This window comes from Tamandua tetradactyla, chromosome 14 (assembly GCF_023851605.1).
Source record: "Tamandua tetradactyla isolate mTamTet1 chromosome 14, mTamTet1.pri, whole genome shotgun sequence".
Taxonomy (NCBI): Eukaryota; Metazoa; Chordata; class Mammalia; order Pilosa; family Myrmecophagidae; genus Tamandua; species Tamandua tetradactyla.
Genome location: NC_135340.1, coordinates 25,470,639 through 25,494,739, shown reverse-complemented (window position 1 = coordinate 25,494,739; position 24,101 = coordinate 25,470,639). Strand labels below are relative to the sequence as shown.

At 35.7% G+C, this 24,101-nt stretch overlaps 1 protein-coding gene and 1 long non-coding RNA gene across 7 annotated transcripts in view; one reads left to right on the top strand and one right to left on the bottom strand.

Moving 5' to 3' along the window:
- LOC143654849 (uncharacterized) overlaps positions 1 to 19,162 on the bottom strand; it is a 36,076-nt gene extending 16,914 nt beyond the window's left edge. The window contains exons 1-2 of the long non-coding RNA XR_013162004.1: positions 19,134 to 19,162; positions 12,912 to 13,008 (exon numbers count right to left, since the gene is read on the bottom strand). This is a non-coding gene — a long non-coding RNA (uncharacterized LOC143654849). The remainder of the gene's footprint in view (positions 1 to 12,911; positions 13,009 to 19,133) is intronic.
- The window catches only part of LOC143654848 (uncharacterized), a 100,072-nt gene continuing 79,523 nt past the window's right edge, over positions 3,553 to 24,101 (top strand). For 2 of the 6 annotated variants that reach the window (XR_013162002.1, XR_013162000.1), the window contains exons 1-4: positions 3,553 to 3,753; positions 5,911 to 6,001; positions 17,865 to 17,932; positions 19,290 to 19,380. Coding sequence is in view for 2 of the 6 variants with exons in the window: in XM_077126503.1 (XP_076982618.1) it covers positions 5,953 to 6,001; positions 19,290 to 19,380 (140 nt within the window). In the remaining 4 variants the exon portion in view is untranslated. The remainder of the gene's footprint in view (positions 3,754 to 5,910; positions 6,002 to 17,864; positions 17,933 to 19,289; positions 19,381 to 24,101) is intronic. The other 4 variants (XR_013162001.1, XM_077126503.1, XM_077126502.1 and 1 more) reach the window with 4 other exon arrangements.

Here is a 24,101-nt window from a genome sequence, read left to right as displayed (position 1 = left end):
TTGAGGATCCATTTTAAATAGATTAAAAGTATGTATTTATATTTAATCTATTTAAATAGATACTGATATGTATCTTTTCTATTTCTACAAGAAGAAATCATGGGAAACTAATTTAAACCTTTGTTTTACATTTCACAGTTACAACAAAATAATTACCTACATGTTGCCTAACACAGCCCCCCACAACTCTCTGATCCATTTATATCATTTGAAGGATTGAAAATAAATAGAAAATTGTTATATAACCTATTTTATTTTTTAATTTACTTAATCTTTTACCAAATATCTCTCTATTTCCTAGTTGTGCTATCTGTTAAAAGAATGTAAGACATCACACTGAAATCTATCTCTGAATGTGATTGAAAGGCGAGATGTTAGATTGTATATATGGTAACACAATACAATTTTTTTTAATTCCAAATTTTTTCACAATGAAAAATAATATATACAACAAACAAAAAAGAATGTAAGACATCAATAAGCAGCAGTAAATCAACTTTACCAGGAACCTAAAATCATATTGTAGTCTGTTACCAGCTCTACCTGGCCCTGTCCAATTCCTTTCATTCAGTCACGTGTGAAGAGCAGAATTTGAGATGATGTGGAACGAAGCTGCCACGCTGCCTGCAAAGTCAAGTTTGCATCCCATACAGGTGTCTGGAGTAAGCCTGTTACACCTCAGCTTTAAAAAACAGAAGGTTATCAAAAATTTAGGTGGGTAGGTTAGAGAAAAACAAATGTGCTAATGTGGGAGAAGGATAAGAACAAAGAAGAGTCTGGAGGCACAGAGAGCAGTTGGGCTTCTATTGGAATGTTCCAGACAAGAAATTAAAAGGACAAGATTTAAGCTATTCTCATTAGAGATGAAACAAGGAGATTGCATCAAGAAACATTTTTTTGAAGTAGATGCAGCAAGAATTCCTTGAGACAGATTGGGTTTGGGAAACTGAACATGAAAGAGATGTTGGGGCGTGCAGTCTGGTTTCCAGCTGAGATATGCTTACTATTCTTTCTGCACATGGTCCAGTTAGTAATTTGCAGTTCTCCTTGTTTCTCCATAAGGGTAGGGTCAGGGTTTTAGTCACTGGTCATTTGGAAGGGGGTGTGGGGGTAAGGGATAAGGAAGAAATTTAAGATGACTTTGATGAATAACTTATGGATAGTGAAGGTACCATCAGCGGTGAGAACATGCAAGGAAATGTAATAGATGTGTTTTGTTTGAGAAGTGTATAGTGGGTTTTATGGTCATTTTGATTTTGTAGTCCCTCTAGAAGTTCAAATTCAGGTAAATATACAAGATAAAGACTTGGAGACTATTTTATCTGCCTTGGCAAAGCCTAAAGGAGAGGTCTGAGGAAGTGACTAAGAAGACCAGTAATGTTAGAAATAATGTATTTGAAGTGTTTCTTTGGTCCTCACCTGGCAAACAAGGGGAAAAAATAGGAAGAAAGAACGAGTTTAGATGGATAGAGAGTTGGGGATTGAAAGGATTGATGGAATCAAGAATATAAGGTTTGAAATTTAAGAGTGCAGCAGAAGGATTAGCAGATGTGATTTCAGGCCATGGCAACAAAAGAAGTAAAAAGGAAAGACTTTTATTACATAAAGAGAATGCAGAAGGTTTGTGGAGTGAGAAGCTTGGAAAAACTAGGGATTATAGTATAAGAGTACAATTTCTGGGTTTACAAAGTTTTAAGTAACTACCTAGAAGGGTATTATATATAAATATGCACACAAAAATGTTTACTAAAGGAATTTGAATGATGAACTACTCATTACAAAGAGTAGAAAATTATGGAAGAGAATTTAATATTTTTGTCTTAAGAAATGTCATCTTCTCTTGAATTTTCCTTTTCCCACACATTTAAGTAGTAATAAGTCTGTTTCATTTGGCCTCCCAGATCTCTCAGAACACCAAAAAAAAAAAAAAAAAAAAAAAAAAATCTTTAAGGCCAATCCTGCAACTGTATTTTCTCAAATAGAGGTGGAATAAAAGAGAGGGATGAGAGAGAGAGAAATTCATCGTAGACACATTTGCTGAAAAAGTCTGGCAGATGAACAAAACATGATTTTGTGAGAGGTTCTGTAATGGATAGTTCTTTTTCTCACTTATGTACTTATGTGAAACTAGGAAAGATAGTAAAGTGCAAAAAAATATATAAAAAAGCCTATCCGCTTAAAAAAATTACAAAATCTTAGCAGCTTTGACTGCAGTGACTTATAGTTAAGTTATCCAAATGTTCTTAAGGCTGCCTTTTTATTTCCTTTCATTTTGACACCATAATATAATGTTTCATTTCTCAAAATCAGAATGTGAATCAGAGAGATACAGTAAATTGATAAATTCTACATCTGTGAATTTTCTTTTCAGTGGTGAAAATAATATGTTGCGTCTTAAGGTCAAAGATCATTTACCATAAAACATTAAGAACACTGAGTTCTAAATATTCTTCCTGTGTTCTAGAGAAAAGGGCCAAGAAGCGTGCTTGAACTTTTCATATTTTCTCCATGTATTAGTTGGGCCACAATTTTTATTTTTAAGACATAATTAAGTATGCCCACTTCACATAGATTGTATAAACCATTCCACTGAATTTACGTTAAGAAGAAATTGAAATCCATATTGAATATATTGAATTGTCAGTTAAGTTCTTCAACTTTCTTCATATTTTGTATATTTCCCTCATATTATTTTGAAAGGGAAAATAGAGTAAAGATGGTTTTGGATACTAACACATATGCTGAAATCTTTCTGTTGTACCCAAGATGACATATTGAAGGCATTTTTCTTAATAACCTCTATTGGTAATCATTTTAGAAATTGTGAGCACTCTAGTGAGGCGCATACCAAATACAGAGTTGACCCATTTAGTGTTGCTTCCCCAATCGCTATCCACATGACTTTTAGAGCTTTCTGCCATGAACTGTTCATATGATTGCCAAGCACAAATTGTTCTGGTATTCATACTGTGTTTTAAGATGATGGTTTTCCAGGGTCTAAGGAATCTTTCTTTTATTGGAACTCTGATATCTAGGGTGTTCCTTTTAATGAGATGACCAATTTATGGTAGGGGTTATGACAAGAGCCCAAAGCCTTTGTGTTCGAGAGAGGCTGCTTCTCCATGACAAAGAAAATGGCAAAATTCTTTAGTGTCTTGAATACTCTTTCTCCGACTATAGAAAGGCAAACCAGGATGAAGTTTTTTAAGAAGGTGGAAATGATGAGACAATGTTGCCTCTACCCAGTTAGGGTGGGTCCTGCATACCAGCCTCAGGACAGAGCTCTGATCATCCATTCTCTATTAGCAGTCCTGCTTTTCCAACCAAAATATAAACTGAGAATTGGAACCCATAACAAGCCAATTTTGAGGCAGACTTTTTCTTAACAGGTTAGAAATATTGAAGCTCAGATTATATGTGGGAAAAATGAAGGAAATTAAGAATAAGAAGTTTCTTAGAGATTTCAGGATAAAAAGATTGATAAAGGGAGAGATTTTCACCAGTTTTCCTTTGTTTGCATAAATATGATTTCAGTTTGTTAGGTCCCAGCCAAATCTGGGAGTACATGCAAACCCAGGCAGTAAGCGGCCATCCTGACTCAGGCACCTTTCAACCTCAAGGGTAAGTTTTACCAAAATTTGGAGAATGCTGCCTTAAAATTAACTTTTCCCCAATTTGCTTTTCAGAGAAATCGCAAAGTAATAGAAGAAAGACACGAAATGGTGAAAAAGCATGACCCAATGAGCAAAACAGGTGTGTATCCTTCTACATATGTAAGAAAAGAAAAGTCGAATGAACCAGTTAGTGTGGCTTTCTCCTAAAACGGGAAACTGAACAAATGACCTGATTCCTTTAAATGCTGAATTCAAATTCTGGTTTGGGAAAGAACTTGGATTTTTTTCTTTAACTTAAGGAAAGCATTTAAATCTAGTCTGTAAAGTGAAAGGGGAAAAGAAAGGACAGTTATCTCTACATAAGGATTCTGCAGAGAAATATGCAAGGACAACGTGCTACAGAAATGCTAGATAATAGCAACCAGGGTGGTATTAGTGCCAAATTAAAAAAAAAAAAGTCAGTTAAGTTTAATGTCAAGATTGAATCACTTCAGACATTCACATAACATGACTTGACTAATCACTAACAAATGTGGCCCAGTACAGGGGAGTCCATATGTCTCCAGTTTCTAGATCAGCACAGCACAGATTTCTGAAAGCGCTTTCTATTAGTGTCCATGAATAGACAACATTGGCAGGGTCTTTTTGACTTTGTATTCCTTACCGCTCGTACAAAAGAGCATTGTAACAGCATAGAGTTAACTATTCAAGTTCATGAAAAATGGTATCCATAGAGCAACATTTCCATTTCTTTTTCTCTTTTAAAGGGTTTCCTTAACTTCACACTAAGGATTTGGACACCTGAGTTCTTTTACTTTTGAACTCATCTAAGAGATGCTTTCTGTTTGATGCTGAAACAGCTTTTTCCCTTTCCAGCCTCGCCTAAATGCTGAGAGGAAATGTCTTATTGTTTTTAACTTGTCAGGGGAAATGTTGCATATTAACTGGTGTCTCGCCAAGCGTGAGAGGTTCTTTTTATCTCCCAGGGAATAAAAATCATGAGTGTGATTCATGGGGAAGGTAAATCATGTTATTTCTGAGATTTCTTTGAAAGAGATTTAGATCCTTTGGGGAAAGTATGATAGAAATGAACGAAAAGTATCTTAGAGTCAAACAGTCCGTATTTTAAATCTGGCATTCCCATGTACAAATTCTGAGGCCGAGGTCAAGTTCAGTTTCCTCATCCACAAAACTAGAGATAAAATATTTACCTCTGTTAGTCCAAAATAAACTAGGCTATGTGAACGCACCTAGTATGGGGTTGGACCACAAAGCAAAAGCCCATTTTAAAGGTCAGAAAGAGTCAAATATTAGTAAATTTACATAGTCTCTAATACATAGTGAAGGCTCGCATCTGATAAGTGAAATCCATAATATTTTCTCTTTTGTTTCCTTCTGAAATTAATTTGCAAGTAAAAAGTTTCTTTTGAAAAGACTCATCTTTCCATGAATTGTAGCAACTGGTTAAAGCATATCACATTGGATTAATCACATACAAATTATGATAAAAGAACCAACTAGACTTGGGATTTGTTCCTCCCACAAAACCATTGAAATGAATCTGCTGATATTCAGGCTTGCTAATATTTTCTAATAATCTGCAGTTTTGTTCTCCTTTTGTTATGTTTGGAAAATATGAGCACTAGATAGCGTGACTGTGTGTTCAGACTGCCAAATGCCAATAAGAGCAGACTGCACAGCAAGAGAAGTACATTTGTTTGACAATGTGTTATACACTATTGATAATGATTTTGAAATTGAAGTTGGTATTCTTGCCTTTTGCTCAGTGATATGAAGTTTTAAAATTGTCTTTAATTTCAATTAAAGAGCAATGGTTAGTGCTGTTGTTTATGTTCAGCCCTCCTGTCAGTGTATGTGTGTAATTATAGCATGTAAGGTTTTAGTCTCCCAAATGCTTTTGAATTTTGGCCAGGACAACATATTTTTCAAGGTATTTACATTTATTCAGCAGAGACTATTCATGATGCTGCTTGTTTTCTTGTTTAAATAGAGGGTTCAGTGTTTACTTAGAATCTCCTTTTTCTCTGTTCCTAATTCCTAATCCTCAACAACTTTCACCGTAGATACAGTGCAAGATTGACCCAGAGGGCAGTGGAATTTCTTCCTGGCATCCCTCAACCAAATAACAAACTCCTTAATTCATAATGCTCATATTATGCTTCAGAGGAAATGGTAAAGAAAAGTTAGGATTCTTGCTTTCTACCAATTTGCAAATTGTTTAAGCAGTTTACAAATGTCAAAATCTAAGAGTAAATGATTTCCATTTTCATCACAGCAGCTTCTTCAGCTAATCAATGAAGATAATTGTACTTGTCTCATGCTTGGAACCAATACTGAAGATCAAGCAAATGGCTATAGAGAAGCAGGTGAAGAAATGTTATCTATTCAAGTGTATGTGGGTTTGTCAATGCACAGGACAAAAGTAGGACATCCAGCCTTGATCTAGAAGAAATTGCCAAATTTCAGTAAGCCCCAAAGGTAATACAAAGGGATAATTTCCATATTAGTTAGCTCTCTGTGAAACTCCCCAGAGAGAGCTGTTGGATGCTGAAAGTATTTCTATGCTGTCATTTCAAGTTTTGGGGAATTAATCTCCAGATTCTACTGTAGTCTCATGAAGTGTCATAGAAATATTTAGGGAATTGCTAACGTAATTTCATAAGGCTCTGAAAGAAAAATCCTGGCATTAACAGGTGACTGATATTTGTTAATTACAAAGGATCTGACAGGGAGACAAGGCTTTACTAGAGAAGTTTTGTTTTTTTTAACTACAAAACATAACTTAAAATATAAGTACTTCATAGAGATATTTAGCTGAGAAGAAAACTATCTAACAAAATAAGAACTTTTTGTAGAAATGCTTGCTAAATGGGTGGCCAATGCCAATTTCCCACACTTGCAGCCTTGTAGCTACAGTGGTCCTTCACAAGATTTTCACCAATATGATCTAGGCAAACATGCCTTAAGAGGCTTCTATTTTTCTTTATTTCTTTGAGCTATAAAACATAAAGTCTCATGAGGAGAAGTTCTTGTACTTACCCACCTTCCCCTCTGGGGATGACTGTCTTAGCTCTTGGAAGTGAACAGATGCTTTGTAACTCTAAGAATAAAAATCCCATCCTGATAATGATGAAGGAGAAAGAAGGACTTTGTGTTCTTAATGGCAGTGTTTGGCCACTGTGTCATCCAAGCACTAACTGCCTTTCCTGGGAATTCTTGTTCTTGAACATAAATCAGCGTCTGTCTCATTAAAGCCATTGTTGATCAGGTCTTCTCTTTCTGGTGGGGGAACATATTTCTAATGAAACAGCACCCACCATTCCATTCTCTACACCTGTGGTTTTCAGCCTTTAGGGTACATCAGAATAACCCAGAGGGCTATGCAAATACAGATTGCTGGCCCCCAAAGTAGGTCTTGGGCATCTAAGAATTTGCTTTTCTAACAAGTTCCCAGTTGATGCAGATGCAGCTGGTTTGGAGATCACATCTTGAAAACCTCTGCTTTGCAGATTGATTTTTCTAAAGTATAAATTATGATGTTAACACTCACCTGCTTATGAATGCACTAGTATTATCCCTAAGTCCTTCAGCACAAAAGTCAAGCTCCTTAGAATGGTATCTAGAGCTCTTTCTCCATCTTTGTCCCTCTCGGTCTTTCCATGTGGACCCTAAGCTCCTGGCAGATTCAACTGTCTGTTCTCTTAGCCAATTTTCACTTTGCTAAAATGTTCTCCTCTAGCATATTCTTAGCATCTCCAACTAGCTAATTCTTCAAAACTCAGCCTTCACTGGGCTAAGTCACTGGGCTAAGTATCCCATATTGTGAAATAATTGTTTATTTAGTTTCATAATTTTCATGGGGAAGAGTCTGTGCACTCATCTTCATATCCCCTCTACCTAACACAATCCTGAAAAGTAGAAAGCACTAAGCAAACAGCTTTGCCGAGTGAAACCCATGGGCATTTGTTGAAGCATCAACAATGTTATAGGTTTCTGATACAGTTTTGTTCATAGGCTGAAATAGAAGCCTTCTCTTTCTGTTTATTGGTCACAATACATGAAAATACATCTTTATCATTTTCGTCTCAGTTTTAAAATATTTTTGTTGGGTGACCTTTGAACATGGTTTTTGCAAAGGACAAAGTCCTTCTTTTCTTTGTAACAGAAATTGAAAACAAAAATTTCTCACAGAGCAGATGCCCTTGCAATTGAAAATCCCTCCCTCTAATAATGCTTGGCATAATTTTTGTTAGGTTTGTATCTCTGGTATAATTACATGATGATTTTAATGGAAATGATAAAGAAGCGTTTTACAAAGGAATGGAATATTTTATGTGTAGTTATATGTAAATTTTCTGTTATAAATATGCAAGCTTTCTTTCTTACATGGATATTTGCTTAAGGATCACTGATAAATGCAAACAAGACTCATATTATTTATTAGAAGATTGCTGAGATATATAACAGTAATTGTCATAGCACTGTAGAATTCACTTTAGGAATCTGCTGTTGTTCCTATTTGACTGGCAATGCACAGTAAAACTTGCCACATTTACAAATTCTGTTGAAATATTAAAATATATGTTTTTATTGACTTTGAATGAAGAAACCATTTCTTCATGTGCGTTTTGTTATTTAACCAAGCTAATCTGGCTTTCAAATGAGGCAAAGACTGTAGTATGTACAGCACAGTTTCTGAAAGTATCATTCATATCAATGTTAATTTAATAACAGGTAAGACAAGACTCTACACTTCATCTGTGAAAGTTTGTATCATATGAAACATTGTGTCAGAAGATAAATGTTCTACAGCTGCTTTTGCTTTTTTTTTTACATCTGGTTGTTTCTTCCCTCATATTAAGTTTGAAGGTACGAATAACGTTAGTGCCTGTTTCACAAGATATTCAAGACTCTTTTTTCTTTTTTAAACAAAAATTACTCCTCTGCAAGGAAAGAAAAGCTTGAGTTCAGTTCACTTTGGTTAAATATAATGAACATTCATTGAGAGAATTCTACTTCATTAGCACTGTTTTAAGTACTCTGTGGAGCACATGAATGCATCGAAACATAAAGGCATCAAGGAAAACATTAAAATATGTTTGCATTACTTAGCATTTTAGGCCAACTTCATAAGAGGAATGTCTTGGTTTTAACCATAGCAAGCATCCATTGTTTATTTTCTAATTCCTTGTACATCAGAAAAGTTAATTATTCAAGAGATGCGTTTGTTTTCTAGGTGAAACTCAGGTCATGGCAAGCCCCTTGAATGATACTGAAATATTGTCATAAAGACCTTCTCAAGTCATATAAAAAAAACATGTATTGTTCAGTTCTCTAAGATAGATGCATAGGCCCCCTTATTTCTTCTTTTTGACGTGATATGATATTGGAATGATCAGTTACCACTTTAACACTTGAGGCAGAAGAAATTATAAACTGCTTCATAGCATGGCCACCAACATCACCACTTCATGTCAAGTTAATTGCATTATATTTAGAATCAGAGCCTTCCCTGTAGCAGCACCAATGGAGGCAGGTCCTCCAGACCCGCTCCACCCCTCCTCCCTGCCCCTTGGTCTAAGCATTTTCTTAGGCAAGTCTTCACCAGGGAGTGAGAAAAAATTATTTAGGCAGGTAGTTCTGAGAAAATACAAGTCATACAAATGAAGATCTATAAATCTCTTTCCAGTTACTAAACAGCTTATATTGTTTTTCTCTCCCTCCCGGTTTACTAAATCAGATATTGCCTTTATGTGACTTATTTCATTAAAATGGTTTTAAACCTGCTTGTGTGTTTTTCCAGTGGAGTAGATGGCGCTGGCAGCTTGTGCGGGAGCCCTCTCCTGCCGGGGTGAGCACCTCACCCTGACTGGCCTGGGACCACTCACTCCCAGCTGCCCACTCACTGCGGGGTCATCCCCTTCACTCCACTTGGTCTAGACACCCTATTTCGGCCACCCCATCCTTGGCCCTCTGTAAGAATTTTGGATTGAATTATTTAGGAAGGGAATGGAAGGAAATAGAAAAATAAGGAAGGGAAGAGGAAACAAAAGGTTTTGATTTATTCTTGTTTCTACAAATTGAAGTCATTCAGAAGTATTCAGAAGAGAACTTAAGCAATGGTTCCTTGAGCACAAGTCTCCAGCAGGAATTCAGGATCAAATCTGTTTTGCTACTATAGCTTTAAAATACAAACAAAGCAATGAGTAGGGTTGATACACTAATAAGACAATCTTACCTTTTATTTGCAGGCTCAGGTTGGATTGAAGAGAAGCAGAAAACAGAGGCTTGTTTCAGTTAAATAGAATGAGAATAGAATGATCCAGGATGATAAATATGCTATCTATATAGTTATCAATAGAAAGTGTCTAAACTTGAATTGTTCAGCTCCAATGGCCTAAATCTTCAGGTCCATTATATCTGAACTGGTGGAGAGATTCTGAATACCTCTAGAGTCTTCAGATCCCAGGGCTAAAACCTTATTAACAGTAGTTTTAGATGAAAGTAAATACTTCACAATACTTGACTAGGGAAAGATACTGAACAACTCTTAAAAGTGCATGAGAAATTTTTATCTTTCATTCACCTTTTAAATGCTCTGCATTTCTTGTGAATCTCTATATAGTTGGGCTTCTTTTTTTTCATTTAACATGTATTAATTGAGTTTCCACTATGTGCCAGTTAGGTAGATTCAGTTAAGTTCAGTATAATGTGTCAAGTGCTATGATTCAGATGAGAACAGGATTCAGTGGATGTGCATATGGGAAGGGAAGGAGAGGTTCCTGGAATTGTATACATGAACAGAGCTTTGACGAATAAGTCAAGTTAACGTAGGTCTTTGGAACAGGAATGACGGCTCAGAAGCTTGAGAAAATACATTTGTAAAACTACAGGTCATTCTGTTGATTGGGTCTTACAGTTTAAGGTAAGATGTTGTGACAGGCACTATTTCAAAGAGCAGAACCCTCCTCAAGATTCCCAACGCCGATTTATTCATTCAAGTACTAATTTAGCCTTAAGGGATTTTGCGAATGTAATTAAGATTCAAACTAAAAATGGTGATATTATCTTGAATTATCAAGGTGGGCCCAATCTAATCCTTAGGTCCATTAAAAAATAGAAATGTCTTTTTAGCTAGAGTCAGAGAGATGCAGCCAAGAGATGAGGCAGGAAGGGAAGTCAGAGAGATCTGAAACATGAGAAGGACTTGTTTCTTTCTGCTCTTTCTGGCTTTGCAGATGAAGGATGGTGGAGGGTGAGCCAAGGAGTGGGAATGGCCTCTAGAAACTGAAAATGGTCCTGTGTAAGGAAATGAGGGCCTCAGCCAACAGACACAAGTTGCTGATTTTGGCCAAGAATTTGAATGGGCTTGGAAACAGGTTCTTCACAGAGCCTCCTGAGAAGAGCCAGCTAGCCAAGACTTGATTTTAGTCTTGCAAAATCTAATGCAGAAAAGCTAGCTGAACCAACCCAGAATTCTGACCTATAGAACTGTAAGATAATAAGCTGGTGTTGTTTTAAGTCACTAAATTGTGATAATTGTTTTAAGACAGTAGAAGAAAACTACTATAGGAGTGATTGTGAACAACAAGCCTAGAGGCACTGGTTTTCAACTGTGGGTACTTTTTCACACCACCACCCCACCCACGGCATTTGGCTATATCCGGAGACGTTTTTGTTTGTCACATCTGGGGTGAGGCAATTGCTATTGGCATTTAGTGGGTACAGGCGAGAGATGCTGCTAAAATTCTACAATGCACAGAACAGGGAGCTCAAAATATCAATAGCATCGAGACAGAGGAACCCTAGACTAGAAGTAATTTCAAGCACTACCTGATTCACTAAAGGCCTTACATGTCTTGATCCCAAAGAGCTTGCATTTTATCTTCAAGGCGATAAAATACTATGGAAGGTTGTTTTATACTCTTTTCTACCTTTAGCTGGATGGGGAATATTTTATCTTTGTTGAAAAAAAGGGCAGCAAACAAGACCGAGATAATTATTGGAAGCAGTTCTCTTATTTAGCAAACATCTACTGCAAAAGTAGCTAATAAATTAAACCACATCAAACTTCTTTGTTACTGGTCTAACACAAATAATTGTTTGTCTATGCAAGTGGTCATTTAAACAGTAATAATAATTGCCAAAAAGATGTCTTACAATAATGAACCATTCTCAAAACTGGAAGCTTAATGATAGTTTTGAATATTATTAAGAAAACACCAGAAGGTAGCATTCACCTAATTAATTTTCTATGTCTGTCTTTTGTGAGGATGGCTCATTGTATTAGTGATTTTTATATTTGCATCAAATCCTTTGCCTGGTTAGTTCACTGCATAATTAGATTTTTGGATATCCATTTCCTTAAATCCCTTTGTCTTAATTTTTTACTTTTTTCCCATTAATCTGCAGTTTGCATTCCCTGAATGAACCCAATACTTTGTTGTCTCTGCATATGACTTACAAAGTCAGTAATAAAAAATAAGGCTCTTTTACCTCCTTAATCTGTAACTTTGTCAAATATGAAAAAAAATCATCACATACTAATTCACGTATTTCATATTGATAAGTACGATCAATAAGGATGACTCAAATGTCCATATAGTATTAAGTATCTCTCATATTCTTAACATTTTAATTGATATTTTAATGTAAACATATATTAAGTTTATACTCACTTAGCTTGTGCCTAACATATCCTATTAAGACTGGTTTTCTCCTTTAAAATGACAGCTATTGCTGACTTAGTCTTGTTGCCTATTTTTTTTAAGTTATTACATTTCTCAGTCATTGGCACTTTATTATCATTGGCACATAAAGTACCTTTCCCTTGTATTTTACATTCTTTTTCTCCCCAAAACACTTTCCTAACACCACCACCCCCAACCATTCTGATGAATTTTATGTTCATCTTTTAGTTTGTATGGATTCAAGCTAAATGACATTTTTTGCTGTGTTTTTAATTTACATAAGTGACACAGAATTGTATAGCTCATTCTGTTTTTATTTCCAGTAGCCTTCTGTTTTTAAGCTTCATCCAGTCTACTCTACCTGTATGCATCTAAATATCACATTTCAACTCTCTCAGTGATGTCATTCTCCAAATGATGCACACCCAGTTTTCTCCAACTCCTTACCACAAAAATGATAATACTGTGAACATCCTCATAAATGAAGATGTATCATTATTTGTCTAAGCATCTATGGACATTTCAGTGATTTCTTTGAGTTACAAGTTGTGGAGCAAAAATTAATAATTGTAAGATAGTAACCTACCGTGTTTGGTATAAATATGTCAGCGATCTCTGCTGGTCTTGTACACCAACACCAGGGGTGGTATCCTTCAGCTTTCTAGTGTTGTTGGTCTGCAAAACTATAAAATGATAACAGAGTGAAATTTACTTGTGCTTTTTTTTTTTCCATTGGGCAGGCACTGGGAATCGATCCCAGGTCTCCGGCATGGGAGGCAAGAACTCTGCCTGCTGAGCCACCATGGCCTGCCCCATGGACTTTAATTTGCATTTATCTGATTACTAATTATTTTGTTTCTTAGATTTGGGAGTTTCCTCTTCTGTAATTTCCTGTTTTAGTTTTCCCTGGCTGCTCAAGCAAATACCACACAATTGGCTGGCTTAAACAATGTGGTTGGAAAAGTTCAAGTCATCATCAAGGCGATACTTTCTTCCTGAAGACTGGCATTCTGGGGCTGACTGCCGGTGATCCTTGGATCTAGGCCTCTCTGGCACATAGCAGCCTCTCCCCTCTTTTCGGGTTATGCTAATGTTTAGCTTCTGGCTGCTGTCACTAGGGCTTTGTCTCTATCTGAATTTCATTCTTCTTATAAAGGACTCCTGTAGTAGGATTAAGAACTAATTGAATTAGACCACACCTTATCCTCTTTGCAGTGGGTCCCCACCCATAGGAATGGATTAAGAACATGTTTCTCTGTGTACATACAGCTCCAAACCACTACAATTGCCTCACAATGGCCTTTGACAGCTTTTTGTTGCTGCTGCTGTTTCTTTCTTATAGATGTGTGGGGATTCCTCTCAAATTCTAAACAGTAATCTTTTGTAACTGTTATATACTACAAAATACCTTCCCTATTTTATCTTCTGTATATTAATTTTGTCCTATATTACCTTCATGAAGAGAAAGACTTAATATTGATTTAATCACATTCATCATTGTTTTGCCTTGTTTGTGCTTTTGAGCATCTTTAAAGTTCTTTCCTGATCTTGAGTTTCAAAGTTCTTCCTGATCTTGGTTTTAAATGATAAATTTGCCTTTCATATTATTTTTTAATATATATTTTTAAAATTTTAGGACAATTAGGACAATTTTAGATTTACAGAAAGGTTGTGTATGATTTACAGAAAAATTTGCAGTATGGAGAGTTCCCATAGACCCTGCACCCAGTTTTTTATATTGTTAATATGGCATATGATATAATTAATAAATTAATATTGATTCAATATTGTCAACTAAAGTCCATGACTAGATTTTCTTGAACTTTACCTATGTCCTTTTTCTGTTCCAGGATCCCCATCTATAGGATACCACATTACATTTAGTTGTTATGTCTCCTTGAATGCCACCTGGCTATGACAGTTACTCAGACCTTCCTTATTTTAGATGACCTTGACAGTTCTGAGTACTAGTCAGGTTTTTAGTAAATTGAACTTCTACTGTAATTTGTCTGATGTTTTTCTGATGATTAGACTGGGGTTATGTATTTTTTGGTGGAAGTCCACAGAAGCAAAGTGCCAATTAATCACATCATAATAAGGGTGCATACAATCAATGTAACTTATCACTCTTGAAGTTGATCTTGATCATCTGACTGAGGAAGTGTTCAAGTTTCTCTTTTGTTCTGCCTTTCCTTACTGTATACTTCAGAAGGAAGTCACTACGCAGCCATACTTAAGGAGTAGAAAGTGATGTCCCACCTCCTTGTAAGTGAACTATCTACAAAAATTATTTGGACTCATCTGCACTGGAGATTTTTCTATTACTTCCCATTTATTTATTATTCAGTCATTTATAGCAGTATGAACTCCTGATGTTTTTCATACTTTGGATTATAATTCAAAACATTTTTATTTATTTTATTACTTAAATTGTTCCAGCTTTAGTCATTTGGAATTCCTATATCCCTCTGACATACCCCTGGCATTGTGATATTTTTTTGAGCAGCTCCTTACTTTCTAGTGTTACTAGATACTCTAGGCTCATCTTACATAATTCCTGGCCCAGTCCTAGAATAAGGCATTTTTCTAAGGAGCTCTGGGTTCATTTTATTGAACATGGTATTAGAAACCATACTAGATGTGCTCTTTGCTACTAGGATGGTGTTCCTTCTAGGCCTCTCACATGACAGAGAAAGGAAATTATACACTTATATATCCATCCATAACTATTTTTGCATGTAACCATCTGTGCCTATATTAAGATGTTTAATATAATCAGTTCATATTGATTTCTCCGGCTCTAATCCATTATCACATGGATTATTCCAGCCTTCTAGCCTTCTCCCCTTGCTTAGCTATAACTTCCCACTCCAACAATGAGAAAACTGGTTCCCGCCTTCAACTATCCATTTACGTAATTGTGTGATACCAATATACTTGCGTATAGTTTCAGAATTGTTAGCCTGTAACCCCACTGGAGACAACTTCATCAAGTAAAGTACAGTGCTTTTGCACTTACTTAGGTCAATCTTCTCCTCAGCCTACCCATAAATTGGCAACCACTGATTCAATTTTGTCTTTTCCAGAATGTCATATAAATAGAACCATGCAGTTTGTAGCCTTTTCAGACTGGTTTCTTTCACTACAGCTTTTAAGATTCCTCCATGTCTTTGTGTGACTTGAGAGTTCACTCTTGTCACTTTTTTTTTTGAAAGGAACAGTATAAATTCCCCCCCTCTGGTTATAGAGTCCAAAATGCTCAATATTTTAGATTTAATTCTGTTTCTGCTTCTCTTTACAATATTCAAAGATGATGGGACATTGGAATGTATAACAAGTATGTCTAGCTTGATTTAATACAGCTAAAGAAGTATCAAGAGTTAACGAAACTCTGTTTAGTAACGTCCTTGTCATTATTGAATAGTTTTCCATTTTGTGGGTACACTAGTTTGTCTATCCATTTATTTATTGAAGGGCATCTTAGTTGCTTCCAGTTTTTGGTGGTTGTTCATAAAGTTAGTATCAACAATCATGTGCTATTATTTGTGTGAGCATAATTTTCAAATTGGTTGGATAAATACCCAGAAGCATGATTGCTGGATTATATGGCAAAGTAATCTTGACTCTGTAAGAAACTGACAAACTGTCTTCCAAAGTAACTGCACCATTTAAATTCTGACCAGCAAGGAATGAGAGTTCATGTTGTGCTGCATCTTTACCAGCAATTCAAATTGTCTGTCTTTTTGCATTATAGCCATTCTAATAGGTATGTAGTTATATCTCATTGTTGCTTTGATTTTCATTTCCCTAATGATAAATGATGCTGAACATTTTGTCATATGCTTATTTGCCACCTGTGTATCTTTGGTGGGATGTCTGTTCATATTTTTCACCCATTTTTAATTGAATTTTTTGCTTTTGTATTGTTGAATTTTAAGAGTTCCTTATATAATTTGGTATGTATTTTACAATATTTTCTCCCAGTTTGTGTTTTTTTTTTTCATTTTCGGTGTCTTTCACAGAGCAGAAAAATTTTAATTTAATAAAATTTAATTTATTAATTTTTTCTTTCATTGATCATGCTTTCGATATTATATCTAAAAATTCATCCTCATATCTAATGTCACACGTATTTTCTACTATGTTTTCTTTTAGAAGTTTTATAGTTTTGCATTTCACATTTAGATCCATGATTTATTTTGAGTTAATTTTTGTGAGAGATGGGTCTAGGGTTTGTTTTTTTAACATGGGCATCCAGTTGTCTAGCACCACTTTGTTGGTTTGTGGAAGGAACTATCCTTTCTTCATTGAATTGCCTTTACATTTCTGCCAAATATCAGTTGTCTTCATTTTAGTGGGTGTATTTCTGGATTTTCTATTCTGTTTCATTGACCTATTTGTCTTTTTTTTTTTCCAGTATTATACTATCTCGATTACTGCACCTGTATGGTAAATCTTGAAATCAGTAATGTGAGTCTTCTCACTTAGTTCTTTTTCATTATTATGTTGGTTATTCTACATCTTTTACATTTCCATAAAACTTTAGGATGAATTTGCCTGTATCTACAAAATAGCTTTCTAGGATTTTGATTGAGATGTGTCAAATCAAGTTGGTAAGAGTTGACATCTTCATTGAAACCTCCAATCTATAAACTTGGAATATCTTTCCATTATTTTGATGTTCTTTTATTTATTCCATCCATATTTGGAAGCATATGCAAGTTTTTAAAGTATCTAACTTGACCATTGTATATGATGCTGGGAAGGGATAGGGTTATATTTTTCTTCACACATTGAACATCATCTACTCAAATATCTGTGCTGTTCCTATTGATTTTTAGCATCGCTGTTACAAAATATTTAATTTGTATTCATAGGAATGTTTTCTTATGAGTCACCTATTTTGTTCATTAGACTGTTAGTTTTTACATTAATTCTATATAATGTTTTTACTACAGCTTTGAAATGATTCTTAATATCTTACAGAGAAAGTTCCAATCTTTCTTTTCAATGTTGAATTAGCTATTTAATTCAAAAATTTTAATTTTCAAATTTCATAGTAAAATTTTAAATTACCTTAAATTTAAAGTGCTGTATAGAGTTCTTCAGATATTCTAATTGGTGAGTTAATGGAATTCAGATGAATTTAGCACAATTTATATCTTCATATCATGTCATCTTGTTGAAGAACATGGGATTCCTCTCCATTTGTTTAGATTTTCTTGTATCCTTTGATAAAATTTTCTTTATTATGATCTTGTTTGTTTATGCTTAAATTAACTACTAGTTAGTTTATGCTTTGTTACTGTGAATGTTATATACTTTTCTATTGTATTTTTCAGTTGATAACTGCTACTAGAAACAAATGCTATGGATTTTCATTGGTTTGATTTTAGTTTTAAGATTTTGTTTTGATGCTTTAAATTTGTTTTTCTAAGTAAATGATGGCATCATCTCCATACAATGTCAATTTTTTCACTTTCCTTCCAAATTTTAAATCTCTTGTTTTACTTTCTTTACTGCATTGTGTTTATCCTAGGACAATGACTAGGTGACATGGATGGAGTATCTTTCCCTTGTTTCTAACCTTAAAGGAAAGCTTTTCTAGTAAGTATAAAGGAAAGCTTCTCTTGTCTGTATAAAATTGATTGTAGAGTTTTGGCATATGATATATATCAGGTTGAGAATTCTCACTTGTTTGTTAGCTTGCCAGGAATGTTCATCATAAATAATTGCCAAACCACATTAAGCACTTTTTTCTGCATTGCGTGGGTAATTATCTTATTTTTTAATTTTCAGTTTTTAATATAATTATTTCCTTTGATATATTTTCTGATATTAAACCAACCATACATTCCTGGTACTAATCCTACTTAATCATTATTCATAATTTTAAATGCAATATTAGATTATCTACCAGTATTTTATTTAGGATTTTTATATCTAAGCTTTTAATAAAAATAAATTTGCATCTGCCTTTTGTTGTACTCTCTTCATTAGGTTTTTTTTTGGGGGGGAGGGGGGTTAAACATGGTCTGGGAATCAAACCCAGGTCTCCTGCATGAAAGGCAGGCATTCTAACCACTGAAGCCTGTGCACGCATTCTTCATTAGGGTTTCACTCACTATTAGATAGCTTTGAAAATTCACCTGCTTTTATTCCTTTTTATTTACCAGAACAACTTGACCCAAGCATATATTTTATGAATTTTTGTTTGAAATTTGGTAGAATTGACCTATAAAATCATATAAAGCTGTGGTTTAAGAGAAGAGTGTATTTTGACAACCAGTCTCGTTTGTCTATTCCCATTTTGTATAGTCTATTGGTATCTTTATATTTCTTCTTACACCAATTTTTATACTTCATTTATTTTTGAGTTATAGATTATAGTATTCTTAAGGTCCTGTACCTGGTAGTAACTCTTGCTTCTGCTACTTACTAGCTGAATTTTCTTTTCTTCATTTATAAAATAAGGGAAACACCACTAGACTGGTGTTTCTCTCAGAGTTATTATCGGGGCCCAAACTTCAAGAACGTGTTAAGTAACTACACAAATCCAAGGTAACATCATTATTACTTTGTTTTGTTTGGAAATTTTGCCAACAAAGTGCTTAAAAAGAAATCATTTTTCAGAGATACAACCATAACCAAAGTTGTTAAGGGAAGGTTAGTTGAGCAAAAACTGGATAAAGGCATTCTCCTGTGTATATCATATTTTAAATAACAAGAAACAGAAAAGAAACATGTTTAATAGATCTATTTGGAATATCCAGAGACATAAGGGAAATTCAACTGGTAAGATACCTACCTTAGATGCCAAGGGCTATGCTACAGTTTGTATTAGTTAACTATTGTTGCATAACAATGTCACTGTAAACATAGCAGTTTAAAACAGCACACATTTATTAGCTCACAGTTTCTGTGAATCACAATTCTGGTCACCGATTAGTTGTGTCATCTGCAGGGATGCTATCAAAGTGCCACCAGAACTGGGTTTACATCTGGAAGCTTGACTGGAAAAGAATCTTCTTCTATACTCACACAGCTATTGGCAGGTATTGTATTTGTGGGTCTTAGTGCCTGGAGGTTACTTACAGTTCCTTACTCAGTGGGTTCCCCAACGTGACTGCTTGCCTCTTCAAAGCCAGAAAAGGTGAAAGAGACACCTACGGATTTAAGAAGCAGTGTTATGTGAAGCAAATCACTCAGCTAACATAAAGATTAAAACTGTCCATTTAATTTTGTAATTAGGAAGTGATTGGGTACCTTGGTAATAACAGTTTCAGTGTAATGGTGAAGGTGGAAACCGGATTTTATGAGCTTTAACACAGTAAGAACATTCTATTACAAAGCAATTTGAAAACTGAAACCAATTCATTATGCAGGGCAGACCCAAAAGTAAAAGTGGAATGCCAACTAACACAAAAGGATGAAATTTCATATGCATATGATGATAATCATTATTACATTAGACTGAATTTAGTGCTCAGAAATGTTTCTCTTTTTTTCTAAAGAATTTAATTCTTTAAAGGTTTATTCAATAGTCTATAATATTTGATGAGCAGTGGAAAACTAAAAAATATTCTAATGGCTTTATTAGTGAAATGTAATCATTTTCTTCTCTTTAGTTTTTACATAAAATTTATTGTGATTTTGCTGAAAATAATTTGAGATTTTTTAAGTTCCAATATTATATTAGGGAAAGCTCATACATTTATTAATTTCTTTCCTACAGAAATGACTGTCGTTTATTACGTCATTGTTTGGTTTGCAAGCTGCTGGATTGCAATATACCAGAAATGGAATGACCTTTATAAAGGGAATTTGCTAAGTTACAAATATACAGTTCTAAGCCTATGAAAATGTCCAAACTAAGGCATCCAGGAAAAGATACCTCAATTCAAGAAAAGCCAGTGTGTCTGGACAGCTCTGTCAGCTGGGAAGGCACACTGGTCCCTTGCTGGTCCCTTGCTCTGAGCTCCATTGCTTTTGGCCTCTGTTCCTGTGGGGGTTCCTCACTTTGCTTCTCTGGAGCTGGCTTCCATTTGTTGGCTTCTCTTGGCTTCTCTTGGCTCTCTCCAGTTCTGGCTTGCTTAACATCTCACGGCAATATCTGCTGAGCTCCAAGCATCTCCAGACATCCACATCTGTGTTCTCCAAGTGTCAGCTTCTGTGTAAGCTCTGTTCTGAAGTTTCTGTTGGGTCTCTCTCTGTTGGTTTTGTGCTGTCTACAGAATATTTCCTCCTTTGAAGGACTCCAGTGAACTAATTGAGACCCACCTAGAATGGATGGAGTTGGATCTAATCAAAGGGCTACACTCACAATTGGGTGTGTCACATCTGTGGAGATAATCTAATCAAATGTTTCCATCCTACATTACTGAATCAGGATTGAAAAAAAATGGCAACCTCCACATGCTTGAATCAGGATAAAAACATGGTTGTTCTGGGGTACATGATATTTTCAAACCATCACAGTCATTAACAATGATTTTATCTTTAATTTATGTATCTAAAAAGGTGCTTTGGGAGTGAGCAACGTGAACCTGTTACACCTCCTATCTACGGATAGCTTCCTGCGTCATCATGGAAAGGAAGGATGTATGCAAATACCTATGATGTGGGGCAAAGTATGCAGGGATACAGTTTGTTTGGAGAGAGGAATGCCTATTTCTAGCTGGTGGCATCAGAGAGAATGTCTTGGGTAAAGTGGCATTTGAGTTAGGTTGGGTACATGGAAATGGGGGACAAAAGTATTGGACGTAGCAGAAATAATGAGGAATATTATCTTCCTGTTTGCTCTTTCCTTCTCTCTCTGCCTGCTGTATATTCTAGGGGCACAGATTATGTGCTAGTCCCTAAACACACCATGTTCTTTTGTGGGTCTACTCACATTAATTCCTGGCATGCCCTTGCATTCCTGCAAGAATTTGAATTATTGGAGAGAATTTCCTGGAGAGAATTTGAAAGTTATTGAACAGTATTGTGAAATGATTAGAGCTGTGCTTTAAAATGGAATAAAGACAAAGGATAGATTGAAGTAGGGAAGTGAGTATACGAAAATAATACAATTTTATTAATGTAAGGAAGTGAGAACTTAAAATTAGATAGTGATAGTGTCTAAGAAGAGGTAGAAATTATTATCTGACTCATTTATTTGGTTACTGAGTGACCATATTAAATTGTAAGCATCATCATCTTGCAGTAAGTTGGTTCCTCAAAGAAAAATTCAAAGCAAAAGAGAAAGAGAAATATTATGGGGTATAAAATGAATTCAATTCTGGGCATATTGAATTAGATATGGCTGTTGGACATTTTTTTTTTTTTTTTTAATTTTTTTATTAATCAAAAAAAAGAAAAGAAATTAACACAACATTTAGAAATCATTCCATTCTACAAATGCACTCAGTAATTCTTAGTATCATCACATAGATGTATGATCATCATTTCTTAGTACATTTGCATCGATTTAGGAAAAGAACTAGCAAAACAGCAGAAAAAAATATAGAATGTTAATATAGAGAAGAGAATTAAAATAATAATACTAATAATATATATATATATATAAAAAGGAAAAAGAAAAAAAACAAAAACAAAAGATACAAACACACAAACAAACAAAAAACCATATTTCAGGTGCAGCTTCATTCAGTGTTCCAACCTAGTTACATTACACTTAGGTGTTATTGTGCTGTCCATTTTTGAGTTTTTGTATCTAGTCCTGTTGCACAGTCTGTATCCCTTCAGCTCCAATTGCCCATTATCTTACCCTGTTTCTAACTCCTGATGGTCTCTGTTACCAATGATATATTCCAAGCTGATTCTCAAATGTCGGTTCACATCAGTGGGACCTTACAGTATTTGTCCTTTAGTTTTGGGCTAGACTCACTCAGCATAATGTTCTCTAGGTCCATCCATGTTATTACATGCTTCATAAGTTTAGTCTGTCTTAAAGCTGCATAATATTCCATCGTAGGTATACGCCACAGTTTGTTTAGCCACTCTTCTGTTGATGAACATTTTGGCTGTTTCCATCTCTTTGCAATTGTAGATAATGCTGCTATAAACACTGGTGTGCAAATGTCCGTCTGTGTCTTTGCCCTTAAGTCCCTTGAGTAGATACCTAGCAGTGGTATTGCTGGGTCGTAATCCATTCTGTCATTCTATGTCTTTTGATTGGGAAATTCACTCCATTAACTTTTAGTATTATTACTGTTTGGATAATATTTTCCTCTACCATTTTGGCTTTTGTATTATATATATCATATCTGATTTTCCTTCTTTCTACACTTTACTCCATACCTCTCTCTTCTGTCTTTTCATATCTGACTCTAGTGCTCCCTTTAGTATTTCTTGCAGAGCTGGTCTCTTGGTCACAAATTCTCTCAGTGACTTTTTGTCTATAAATGTTTTAATTTCTCCTTCATTTTTGAAGGACAATTTTGCTGGATATAGGAGTCTTGGTTGGCAGTTTTTCTCTTTTAGTAATTTAAATATATCCTCCCACTGTCTTCTAGCTTCCATGGTTTCTGCTGAGAAATCTACACATAGTCTTATTGGGTTTCCCTTGTATGTGACAGATTGTTTTTCTCTTGCTGCTTTCAAGATCCTCTCTTTCGCTTTGACCTCTGACATTCTAACTAGTAAGTGTCTTGGAGAACGCCTGTTTGGGTCTATTCTCTTTGGGATGCGCTGCACTTCTTGGATCTGTAAATTTAGGTCTTTCATAAGAGTTGGGAAATTTTCAGTGATAATTTCTTCCATTAGTTTTTCTCCTCCTTTTCCCTTCTCTTCTCCTTCTGGGACACCCACAACACGTATATTTGTGCGCTTCATATTGTCATTCAGTTCCCTGATCCCCTGCTCAAGTTTTTCCATTCTTTTCCCTATAGTTTCTGTTTCTTTTTGGAATTCAGATGTTCCATCCTCCAGTTCACTAATTGTAGCTTCTGTCTCTTTAGATCTACCATTGTAGGTATCCATTGTTTTTTCCATTTTTTCTTCTTTGTCCTTCACTCCCATAAGTTCTGTGATTTGTTTTTTCAGATTTTCTATTTCTTCTTTTTGTTCAGCCCATGTCTTCTTCATGTCCTCCCTCAATTTATTGATTTGGTTTTTGAAGAATTTTTCCATTTCTGTTCGTATATTCAGCATTAGTTGTCTCAGCTCCTGTATCTCATTTGAACTATTGGTTTGTTCCTTTGACTGGGCCATATCTTCAATTTTCCGAGCGTCATCCATTATTTTCTGCTGGTGTCTGGGCATTTGATCAGATTTCCCTGGGTGTGGGACCTGGCTGGTTGAAACGTTTTTCTGTGAAATCTCTGGGCTCTGTTTTTCTTTTCCTGCCCAGTAGGTGGCGCTCATGGCGCTCGTCTGTCTGCACGGCTGTCGGCCCGGGAAACCGCACGTGGAGGTGGGGGTCGCTGGCCGCCGCGGCTTGGGAGAGTGCCGGTCCTAATTGCCCAGCTGGCCCAAAACGCCAAGCGTGACGGGAGGGCCCCGCTATCCAACGTTCCCAGTCAGACCGGGGAGCCACGTGTGTGGAGGGGACCCCAGTCGCCAGCCGACCCGGCCGGGAAAACGCGCGCCCCTCGGGTAGCTCACCGCAGCAGATTCTCCCTGCCCGTTCAGCTGTTCCAGAATGGGGTACGCTGTCTTTTTGGTCTCTGTCGTGACTCCGGGAGCTGTTTCGTATTGTTTCTGTTTCTTAGTTGCTTTTCTGGAGGAGGAACTAAGACCCACGCGTCTTACTAAGCCGCCATCTTCTCCGGAA